Source organism: Mustela nivalis, assembly GCF_964662115.1.
Source record: "Mustela nivalis genome assembly, chromosome: 6".
Lineage (NCBI taxonomy): Eukaryota > Metazoa > Chordata > Mammalia > Carnivora > Mustelidae > Mustela > Mustela nivalis.
The window spans coordinates 112,271,028-112,283,135 of NC_139025.1; the positions used below are offsets into that span (position 1 = coordinate 112,271,028).

Here is a 12,108-nt window from a genome sequence, read left to right on the forward strand (position 1 = left end):
TCTCAAATACACAACCTAACCCTACACCTAAAGGAGCTGGAGAAAGAACAGCAAAGAAAGCCTAAACCCAGCAGGAGAAGAGAAATAATAAAGATCAGAGCAGAAATCATTGAAATAGACACCAAAAAAAAAAAAAAAAAAAAAAAAAAAACCCAATAGAACAAATTGATGAAACTAGGAGCTGGTTCTTTGAAAGAATTAATAAGATTGATAAACCCCTGGCCAGACTCATCAAAAAGAAAAGACAAGGGACCCAAATCAATAAAATCATGAATGAAAGAGGAGAGATCACAACCAACACCAAAGAAAAACAAACAATTATAAGAACATGTTATGAGCAACTATACACCAGCAAATTTGACAATTTGGAAGAAATGGATGCATTCCTAGAGACATATAAACTACCACAACTGAACCAGGATGAAATAGAAAACCTGAACAGTAAGGAGATTGAAGCAGTCATCAAAAATCTCCCCAAAAACAAAAGAGCCCAGGGCCAGATGGCTTCCCAGGGGAATTCTACTAAGCACTTAAAGAAGAATTAATTCCTATTCTCCTGAAACTGTTCCAAAAAATAGAAATGTAAGAAAAACTTCCAAACTCATGTTATGAGGCCAGCATTACCTTAATCCCCAAACCAGAAAAAGACCCCATCAAAAAAGAGAATTACAGACCAATATCCTAGATGAACACAGATGCAAAAATTTTCAACAAAATACTAGCCAATAGGATCCAACAGTACATTAAAAGGATTATTCACCACTACCAAGTGGGATTTATTCCAGGGCTGCAAGTTTGGTTCAACATCCACAAATCAATTAGTGTGATACAATACATTAATACAAGAAAGAACAAGAACCACATGATACTCTCAATAGATGCTGAAAAAGCATTTGACAAAGTACAGAATCCTTTGCTGATCAAAACTCTTCAAAGTGTAGGGATAGAGGGTACATACCTCAATATCATCAAAGCCATCTATGAAAAACCCACAGCAACTATCATTCTCAATGAAGAAAAACTGAGAGCTTTTCTGCTAAGGTCAGGAACACAGCAGGGATGTCCATTATCACCACTGCTATTCAACATAGTGCTAGAAGTCCTAGCCTCAGCAATCAGACAACAAAAAGAAATTAAAGGCATCCAAATTGGCAAAGAAGGCAAACTATCACTCTTTGCAGGTGATATGATGATTCCTGTGGAAAATCCAAAAGACTCCACTCCGAATCTGCTTGAACTAGTACATGAATTCAGTAAAGTGTCAGAATATAAAATGAATGCACAGAAATCAGTTGCATTTCCATACACCAAAATCAAGACAGAAGAAAGAGAAATTAAGGAATCCATCCCATTTACAGTTGCACCCAAAACCATAAGACACATAGGAATAAACCTAACCAAAGAGGCAAAGAATCTGTACTCATAAAACTACAAAGTACTCACGAAAGAAATTGAGGAAGACACAAAGAAATGGAAAAATGTTCCATGCTCATGGATTGGAAGAACAAATATTGTGAAAATGTCTATGCTATGTAAAGCTACCTACAGGTTTCATGCAATCCCTATCAAAATCCCATCCATTTTTTTCAAAGAAATGAAACAAATAATCCTAAAATTTATATGGAACCAGAAAAGACCTCAAATAGCCAGAGGAATGTTGGAAAAGAAATCCAAAGTTGGTGGCATCACAATTCCAGACTTCAAATTCTATTACAAAGCTGTCAGTATCAAGACCGTATGGTATTGGCACAAAAACAATCACATATATCAATGGAACAGAATAGAGAGCCCAGAAACAGAAACCTCAACTCTATGGTCAACTAATCTTCAACAAAGCAGGAAAGAATGTCCAGTGGAAAAAAGACAGTCTCTTCAACAAATGGTGTTGGAAAAATTGGACAGCCACATGCAGAAGAATGTAAGTGGACCATTTCCTTACATCACACACAAAAATAGACTCAAACTGGATGAAAGACCTCAATATGAGACAGGAATCTACAAAATCATTGAGGGGATCACAGACAGCAACCTCTTCGACGTCAGCCACAGCAACTTCTTCCTAGAAACATGGCGAAAGACAAGGAAAGCAAGGGCAAAAATGAACTATTGGGACTTCATCCAGATCAAAAGCTTTTGCACAGCAAAGGATACAGTCAACAAAACCAAAAGACAACTGACAGAATGGGAGAAGATATTTCCAAATGGCATATCAGTTAAAGGGCTAGTATCCAAAATCTAGAAATAAAACTTATCAAGCTCAACACCCAAAGAACAAATAAGCCAATCAAGAAATGGGCAGAGGACATGAACAGACATTTCTGCAAAGAAGACATCCAGGTGGCCAAAAGACACATGAAAAAGTGTTCCACATCACTTGGAATCAGGGAAATACAAATCAAAACCCCAGTGAGATACCACCTCACGCCAGTCAGAATGGCTAAAATTAACAAGTCAGGAAATGACAGATACTGGTGAGGATGCAGAGAAAGGGGAACCCTCCTACAGTGATGGTGGGAATGCAAGCTGGTGAAGCTACTCTGGAAAACAGCATGGAGGTTCCTCAAAAAGTTGAAAATAGAGCTACCCTATGACCCAGCAATCGCACTATTGGGTATTTACCCTAAAGATACAAATGTAGTGATCCGAAGGGGCACTTGGACCCAAATGTTTATAGAAGCAATGTCCACAATAGCCAAACTATGGAAAGAACCTAGATGTCCATCAACAGATGAATGGATAAAGAAGATGTGGTGTGTGTGTGTGTGTGTGTGTGTGTGTGTGTGTGTGTGTGTGATGGAATACTATGCAGCCATCAAAAGAAATGAAATCGTGCCATTTGCAATGACATGGATGGAACTAGAGGGTATTATGCTGAGCAAAATAAGTCAATCAAAGAAAGACAATTATCATATGCTCTCCCTGATATGAAGAATTTGGGAGGCAACATGGGGGGTTTGGGGGATAGGGAAGGAAAAAATGAAACAAGATGGGATCGGGAGGGATTCAAACCATAAGAGAGTCTTAATCTCACAAAACAAACTGAGGGTTGCTGGGGGAAAGGGGGTAGGGAGAGGCTGGTTAGGTTAAGGACATTGGAGAGGGTATGTGCTATGGTGAGTGCTGTGAAGTGTGTAAACCTGGTGATACACAGACCTGTATCCCTGGGGCTAATAATACATTATATGTTAATTAAAAATTTTAAAAATCATTAAAAAATGAAAATGAATATGGATGTTCATTAAATGACTTGAAAAAATCGCTTTCCTTATATTATTTTGTTAACTCGTCTGTGCATGCTCATGTGAATTAGAAATTGGTCAAAATCAATTCTTATGACCCAATTTGCTTTGCATAAAATGCAATCAGCCAGCAACCCAGAAGGAAGGATCAACAAAGATCTAACTCTTTGTGGCAAGATTGGTAAAAATGGCCTCTTGATGTCTATGATATTACCCAAAATGTCTGCAGCTGTTCAGAAGATACACACATACTCAACACATAAACCACTGCCCTGGGGAAGATGAAGCAGAAAGAAGAGAAACATGGTTTTTACTTCAGACCTTTGGGAATGAAGCTCCAGACAGGATCACTGACTGGCCCTGTTTGAACTCCAGTAGAACGAAGACTGGACTGTACCTCAGCTCCTCAAAGAGCCTCCCCCATCTCAGAGAAACCATTTAGCCCAGTATCTAGTGCATAACCATGTTTTTCTTGGAAGGAACAAAGGCTGGCTTAAATGTGTAGATATTAAATATTTATTTGCAAGGACTTCAAAAATTTCCTCCACCCACGTTTCTCATGTTAAGGAGGAGGCCAAACGGTGCTTTGGCATTCTCCAGTGGCACCTTCTCCAAGTCCAAGGACATCTGGTCACCACCGTGTCACGCTCCTGGGAAGGAATAAATCACCTGAGAGTGACAGACTGTTTCCTCTGGAAAAAGACCAAGCTTACCCAAATAGTTGTTGCTCTTGTGCATCTCGGTGATGTTGATTTTGGTGGCTCCTTGGGGGATCTCGACCACGCGGTGGTAGCCCAGGCTGGTAAGGGCGTGCTTGAACACACCCGACACAACCTGACAGCCTGTGTTGTCGCCGCCGCACACCCCGCATTTGTCCACCACCTTGTCTGAGCCCAGGTAGTCGTCACAGCCAATGCTCTGCAGAGAGGTGGAAAACAAAAGACTCTTGGAGCACATCACAGGAGCATGGGGGGAGACGGAGAGAGGAGGGAATGGAAGATCTTTTGGTGGGTCTTGAACTGACCTCCCTCCTGCCCCCCATTCAGCTCCTGCGGTGTCCAAGTGCATTCTTCCCTCACTTGACAGAGAGTCACAAAGCATCCACTCTGGGTAAGGAACTTCTTCTCAAGGTATGTGGGATACGTACACTCCGGGAGCAGGGGGGAGGCCACAGACAGTAAAACACGACACGTAAATCAAACAGTATGCTTGGGGGTGGCAAATGATAAGGAGAAAAATAATGGAGAAAGAAGGAATAAGGAGACCGTGGGGACCGGTCACTTGTTTACACTGGCTGGACGGTGAATTTGTCTTGAAAACCCATCCCCCTTGTTGGACTCAGAGAAGAGACCATCTGGGATTTTTTTTTTTAAGATTTTATTTACATATTTGAGAGAGAGCATGAGCAGGGGGAGTGACAGAGGGAGAAGCAGACTCCCCACGGAGCAGGGAACCCGACTCAGGGCTCATTACCGGGACCCTGGTATCATGACCTGAGCCAAAGGCTTAACTGACTGAGCCACCCAGGTGACCCCATCTGGGGTTTTTATATAAAGTTCTTTGGGACCATGATAAGTACTGTATCTACAATTGGGATTTGTCCCCAAGTTCTTTGTTCTAAATGATAGACTGTATAAACGCTTAGCAAAGGATCCTCAGAAGTGGTACTCACAGGCCCAGTGTCTTAGGAAATTAAAACAAATTTGTTGAGATCTGGGTCTCCACTGGTCAGTGGAGCTCTGAAGAAGCAGGAGCAGCAATATTTTCCTTGGCACCCCCAACGCATTTTTCCCAGGGGCAAAGGGGGAAGGGAGGCAATGGCCAGATGATCCACATATAAATAAATAAAGGGGTGATCCTTGTTCAGACAGGCCTATCAGCATTGAAAGGAACTCCACTGACTTTCCTGAACTTCCTCCAAAAAAGATTCTTCCCATTACTCATTATAAGACCTTTTAGCTTTATCATTTCCTCCCTGTTCATGTTTTCTGTTGGGACAATTTTTTTTTGCATGAAAAAAAAATTAAACCTTGGAACAAAGGGCAAGATCATTATCTTTATGCCATCCTTTCCCGCTTCTGGAGCTGATTCCATAGGGCTCACGATCATGCTTTCTGAACCTAAAATTTAGACGTGTGGTCTGAGCAAAGAATTCCGTCATGTTTCTACGAGTAAATGGAAGGGAGCAGACAACAGCTTGGACAATGCAGTACTGAGATGACAGGATCAGTTCACTGGGTTCTGGGGATCGGGAATGACACTTGAAGTCAGAATGGGATTCTAAAACTTGAGACGCATGTTTGCTGAATCACAGGCTTGTGTTGGTTCTCGAATTCTAAGAGTAATCATCAGACCACATCTCAGGGGGAAAAGTGGTCAACAAACCGTTCAAAATCCACTTTTGGTTTTGTGAAATATCCTTGGGTCTGTTTTTGTGGGCCTTACAGGTCAAATCCTATATGCAGAGTCAAATCAGAGGAGGTTCAGGCTTTCCCCTCCAAACTCACACTTGACTGACATCTTTCTGTAGGCACTATACCTGTACATTATTATTTCCATATTCCTGAGGGCACTTTAGTTCCTCAATAATAACTGGTCTCTTCACAAATAGCTTCTCTGTAAAACATTATTTCTGACAGTAACAGAACATCATCTCAGTATGTTCACCCACATCCAATTAACCTTTCAAAATGCCATGTTTTCTATGTATTTCTCCTCCCTCAACTATTTCTTGCCCCTGCTCCATGCACTTTTTAGTAGAAAAATAAGGAAAATGTTTTCCATGCATGATTTCCATCCCTGACCCCTTGGGTTCTCCTTGGCTTTGAAAGAAAGCAAGAAATAAACAAAATACCACAGGTCTCATCAAATTAAGGACATGCCTCTGATTGTCCCTGATGGGGCAGATGGAGAGAAAAGTGGGTCGGCACACAGTCCGTTTCCTGTCTAGCAAAGCCTCACCCTCCTTCCTTTGCATTCCTGCTACCCATGGACTCCGTTTGTCCCAAACCGAGCTCATCCTCATGGGGCACGCCAGTATAGGGAACGCTGAGTACAAGGCATGAGGTAGGAATGAACACACAGAAAATAGGAAAGCATGTTCGCGGAATGACTTGGCTCCAGTGTAGGGTTGCTGGGAGGGATGAAATCAGGCTGGAGAATTCAGCTGAAGCATTTAAGAATCTTGGTTTCCACGATGAGGAATGAGAATTTTATCTGACGGCATCAGCAATAACCACTGGATGTCTCAAAAAAGCAAGGGCCGTGCTCGGATTTGTTTTCTGGGTGATAGCTTTGACTGTTGTGGAGAGGGTCCCAGAGTGGGAGGAACAGATAAGCTAGTGAGTCTCTCTCATCTAAATAGAGTTTCAGGGATATTTCAAGGATAAATGAGAGCCCTCGAAGACGAGGATGGACATCCCACGAATCCTCAGCCCCCAGCCCAATTAGAATGGGATGATCATAAGGTTGGTTTCAGACAACCACAGCTAGGCTAAATGTCATTTAATCTTGTGAAACAGATATTATATTAAAATGCTCTGCACAGTTCCACCAATGCTACCCCACACGCCGGTTTCCTGCGTAGCACGGCCTCTCTGGAGGACTCGAGACATAGGAAGGGAAGATTGTAGCAGTTTTTCCTGACTGACGTCCAGATGGCCTGGATGTTGGCTTCCGTGAAGCCTGCAGCCTCACAAGTGCGACCAAGAACTAAAGGTGACATCCTGTTTCCTCAAGGTTGGATGGTGGCTTCCTTCTGGGGTCATTGCGGAAGACATCTCCACCACCATCCATACGTTTGGGGACAACGCCCAGAAATGAATTGGGCCGGAATTCTGGCTTGCACCTTAGGAAGCTGGTCAGTTGGTCTCTGATGGGGATGACTTAAAAATGCTGGTCTGTGTCTCCAAACTCAGAGGTCTGTAGGGGTTTCAAGTGGGCACTCGAGTCTGCTGGACCGAGGTTTTGTGCTGGCTCGGCCACTTGGCAGTGCTAATCTTTGGATGTGTTAATTAGCCATCCTGAGCCTTTGGTGTTTTGTTGCTGGGGATGGTATGTGTCTGTCTCACAGCAATGCTGGGGGATCTAATGAGGTAAACATAGAAGGCACCTAGCAAAATGCCAGAATAGGGGGATTTCTCAGAAAACATGGGGTTTTGTTATTCATTGTCTTCCTATACTGGATTTCGTCAGTAAGCTATCCATTTTCAAGTAAATTCTATCATCACGTAACCACAGACCAGCAGACCAGCTCCTATTTCTAGAACACTCCCTAGTACTTCCCAGTTGCAGACATTCTCTTCCTCATTTGGAGAAAGTCAGAAAAATCCAAAGAGCTAAGAAAAAAAGTCACCTTTCCCCATAAAGGTAAGGGGCGTTGCATGGCCCCTTCACCCTCACTGCTCCAACAGCGCCAAGTGAAAAGGGACAGGATGAACAAGGATGAACATCTGCTCCTCGATCTACTTTTATTTCATTCTTTTTTTTTTTTTTAACCATGTACTGCGTTCCAAAGAGATATTTCCAGCTGTTACAAAGGCAAATGGACAACTATCAGACACCCTTAGTATTCTTCTAGCGATTTCTACAACATGTTGTAGGAGAATTTTACACGTTGCAAGCCATCACAAGAGAAATTGCTCAAGAATTACCCCCAATTGTGTGCCAAATTAACCTAAATAAAATTTCCTGAGGGAGATAAGCCATCTGCATAACGTGTCTGGTGGTGGATTTCACTGGGAGGAGGCCTCCGTATATCCTGGCAGGGTAGGCCGGTGCCAGGCCTGCAGATAGTATGGCTTCTGATTCCCTGATGGGAAGCAGATGTTTCTGTGTGTGCTCAGTAAACACACCAGATATGGAAACCCCAACTGGTTGGCTAGATGACACAGACAGATAACAAGATGGGTCTTAATAATTGTGCCATCACAACAGGGTGGGGGAATGTTATTATTAAAATGATAAGTAGCTAACACCAATTTACTTTTATTTGTAGTAAGCTAATTTGTGAGAATACATACAGATGCCAAAACTTTTATTCATGACATTCTATTGAAAGAAGTCCTTTGCATAAGGATAAATATCTCTCTATTATTACTATTAGGAATGTACATCAATACAATCTTCCTGGAAAGCCATTTGGTAATATATACTGTTTGATCCCAATTCTTCTACGAATTTATGCTAAGGAAGTGATAAGAAAGCAGGCCAGTGATTTCTGTAGGAAGCAGCTCATCACAGTTGTTATTATCAATTAAAAAAATCAGAAACATTTTAAGTGTCCAACATAGAAAAACAGTTAAACAATATATAGAAATTCTCTGGAAAATGCTGAATGGGTCTTTCTCCCATTGTCATTCTCATTAAAATCTGCCAGCACTTATGCCTGCCTGTTTGACCTTCAGTATCATTCAGGAAATATTTCCTGAGGCAACCCCTACTATGTGCCAATAAGTTGTAAACAAGGAGACATGAGGGTAAAACAAACATGATTCCTACTTATGGTCGAAATCAGTGGTTGGCAAATGACAGACCATGGGCCAAATCTGGCTCACAACCCGTTTTTGTAAATAAAGTTTTATTAGAACACAAACCTGCCCATTTGTTTACTTATTTTCTAGGGCTGCTTTTGTGCTGTTACAGAAGGGTTGTATGGTTGCAAAAGAGATAGCATGGCCCCCAGCACCCAAGATATTTATGATCTGGTGCTTTATAGAAAAGTTGCCAACCTCTGGACTAAATTAGAAGGTGGACATGATCCCATGATTCAGTACAGTATATCGAGGCAGGAGGGAGATGTGCAGAGCCCTGTGTGGCCAAGACTGAGGATTGGGCTAAAGCTTCCAGATTTACCTCTGCTTGCCCTCACATATTTCTTATATGCCACCCACTCAACTTCTCCCAATCTGTCTCGACCCTAAAACAGAAGGCAAAGAGCTGCCATCTTCTACCTCACTAGTCTTCAAGTGTTGTTGTTGTTGTTGTTGTTGCTGTTTTAAGCAGAAGAAACATGCTTCTCAAACAAAACCTCATGCAGAAATGCAGGATTCCAACATACAAAATGAGATAGGATTTGGAAGTTCAGCATCTCACCTTCCTACCTTCTCCCTCATGACCACGGTTTCTCAACCATCGCTCTAGGGACATTTTGGGCCAGAGAGTTCCCAGGTGTGGAGGCCTTTCTTCTGCATTGTAGGATGGTTGATGACACCCCTGGCTTCTGGATGCCAGTGGCATTTCTCCCCTCAGTGGGACAAATGAAAATGTATCTAGACATTGCCACATGTCCCTATAGTAAGAATCACCTTCAACTGATTAAGAATCAACACTCTAGCATAATCCATAGCTCATGGGACACCAGAGAAGAGCATGATAGATCCCCCAGAAAGCATCAGAACAATGGAAGTTCCAAAGAAGCACCAAACAGCACTCTGTCCATGTCAGAATCTAATGAGCAAAGAATATTTATTATCCAGTTTTTTAAAAAACTATTTGCACACTGCAATCAAACTAACCAGTATCCTAGGGCTCTTCAAGCTTGCCATCTGACTTAATTTTAGTGTGAGCAGGATTATGTACTGGAAAGAGCATGGTGCCTAGTATGCAGTAGGTACTAAATAAGTGTTGAATGAAAGAGTAGCTGGTTGAGGCATCAAGAGATCAAAGTTACAGGACAAATTTTCTCCCTCAACTGCTCATCTCTAAGGTGTCTTCTGGTGCTGAGCTGTTTCTGAAAAAGAGAGGTACAGCCCCAATGTGAGGAATCCTGCCATGTCTAAATTCAGAGGAATTTGCCGTATGTCGACAAAATTAAATTAGAAACAGGAACCCATGGGAAACAAACTGACACTGTCATTCATTTGAAGAGAAGAAACGGTCCACGGGATGAAAGGTATTTTGGCTTCCCTAATGAAGGCCATTGTGGAACTAGTGATCTGGTTTTAATCAGGCTTATGCTTGTTGCTTTTCAGTACCTTATCCTGTTTCATTAGAGAATAGCACCTTTACCCAGTGACTTCAGTGGAAGAAAATGTTGGCGCTCTTGTCGGATAAAGTTGGGTGAGAATCAGCTGCAGTGATGTTTACTAATCTGATGAAAGAAGCCCCGAGAGGGAAACATTTCACATACTGTAAGACAGTTACCACCCTCGTTGCCATGAGGGTCGTCTTTCTGTGGAGAGTAGGGGTGCTCCAAACTAGAAAGTGCCAATGCTTCACTTTCATGGTCTTCCTCCAGGTGGCTTAAAATGGGGGCGCGGGGGGGGGGATGAATGAATAATGACAATGACAACTGCTTTTATTATAAAAATGAGGTATATATTTTTTTGCATTGAATAGTAGAAACCTCTAGACTTCCCTTTACTTTTTTTTAATGATTTTATTTACTTTGTCAGAGAGAGTGAGAAAGAGAGAGCACAAGAGCACAAGCAGAGGGAGTGGCAGGCAGAGGGACAAGTAGGCTCCCTGCTGAGCAAAGAGCCCAACGTGAGCCTCGATACCAGGACCCTGGGATCATGACGCATCCTGGGATCATGACCTGAGCCGAAGGCAGACACTTAACCAATTGAGCCACCCAGGTGCCCCTCCGCCTTACTCTTTAAAATGTACGGCTGTATGGTGAATTCTCTGTTTTAAAAGAACTCTGTTTAAAATACTTGGTCAGGGTACCTGGGTGGCTCAGTGGGTTAAACCTCCGCTTTCGGCTCAGGTCATGATCTCAGGGTCCTGGGATCGAGTCCCGCATCGGGCTCTCTGCTCAGCAGTGAGCCTGCTTCCCCCTCTCTCTGCCTACTTGTGATCTCTCTCTCTCTCTGTCAAATGAATGAATAAAATCTTAAAAAAAAAATAAAAGAAATAAAAAAAATAAAATACTTGGTCAGAACAAACACATTAAAAAATGTTCAACATCACTTGGCATCAGAGAAATACAAATCAAAACCACAATGAGATACCACCTCACACCAGTCAGAATGGATAAAATTAACAAGTGAGGAAATGACAGATGCTGGCGAGGATGCGGAGAAAGGGGAACCCTCCTACACTGTTGCTGGGAATGCAAGCTGGTGCAGCCACTCTGGAAAACAGCATGAAGGTTCCTCAAAAAGTTAAAAGTAGAGCTGCCCTACAACCCAGCAATTGCTATTTACCCTAAAGATACAAATGTAATGATCCGAAGGGGTATATGCACGCTGATGTTTATAGCAGCAATTTCCACAACAGCCAAACTATGGAAAGAACCCAGATGTCCACCGACAGATAAATGGATAAAAAAGATGTGGTTCATATATACAACAGAATGCTACTCCGCCAACAGAAAAATGAAATCTTGCCATCTGCAATGATGTGGATGGAACTAGAGGGTATTATGCTAAGCGAAATAACTCAATCAGAGAAATACAATTACCATATGATCTCACTGATACGTGGAATTTAAGAAACAAAACAGAGGATCATAGGGGAAGAGAGGAGAAAAAAACAAGACAAAACCAGAGAGGGAGACAAACCACAAGAGACTCTTAATCATAGCAAACAAACTGAGGGTTGCTGAAGGGGAGGGGAGGGGGTAACTGGGTGACGGGCATTAACGAGGGCACATGATGTAATGAGCAGTGGGTGTTACATAGACTGATGATGACTCACTGAACTCTACCTCTGAAACCAATAATACATTATATGTTAATTAGTTGAATTTAAATTTTTAAAAATGGAAAAAAAAGAAAAGTGATTCAAAAGAATCAAACTTAAAAAATAAACTGTATATATATTTAGAGAAAAAGGGAAATACTTGGTCAGATTGTATGGAAACTCTATAGGGCCTCAGGAGGGGCCCATACCATGTGGGGTAGGTCTGTCAGATACTGTGGCTTGG

General features: G+C 42.1%; 1 protein-coding gene across 3 annotated transcripts in view; it reads right to left on the reverse strand.

Moving 5' to 3' along the window:
- Positions 1-12,108, reverse strand: part of THSD4 (thrombospondin type 1 domain containing 4) — a 556,226-nt gene that overhangs the window by 102,941 nt on the left and 441,177 nt on the right. For all 3 annotated transcript variants that reach the window (XM_082733853.1, XM_082733854.1, XM_082733855.1), the window contains one exon: positions 3,953-4,157. In XM_082733853.1, coding sequence (XP_082589979.1) covers positions 3,953-4,157 — 205 coding nt within the window. The remainder of the gene's footprint in view (positions 1-3,952; positions 4,158-12,108) is intronic.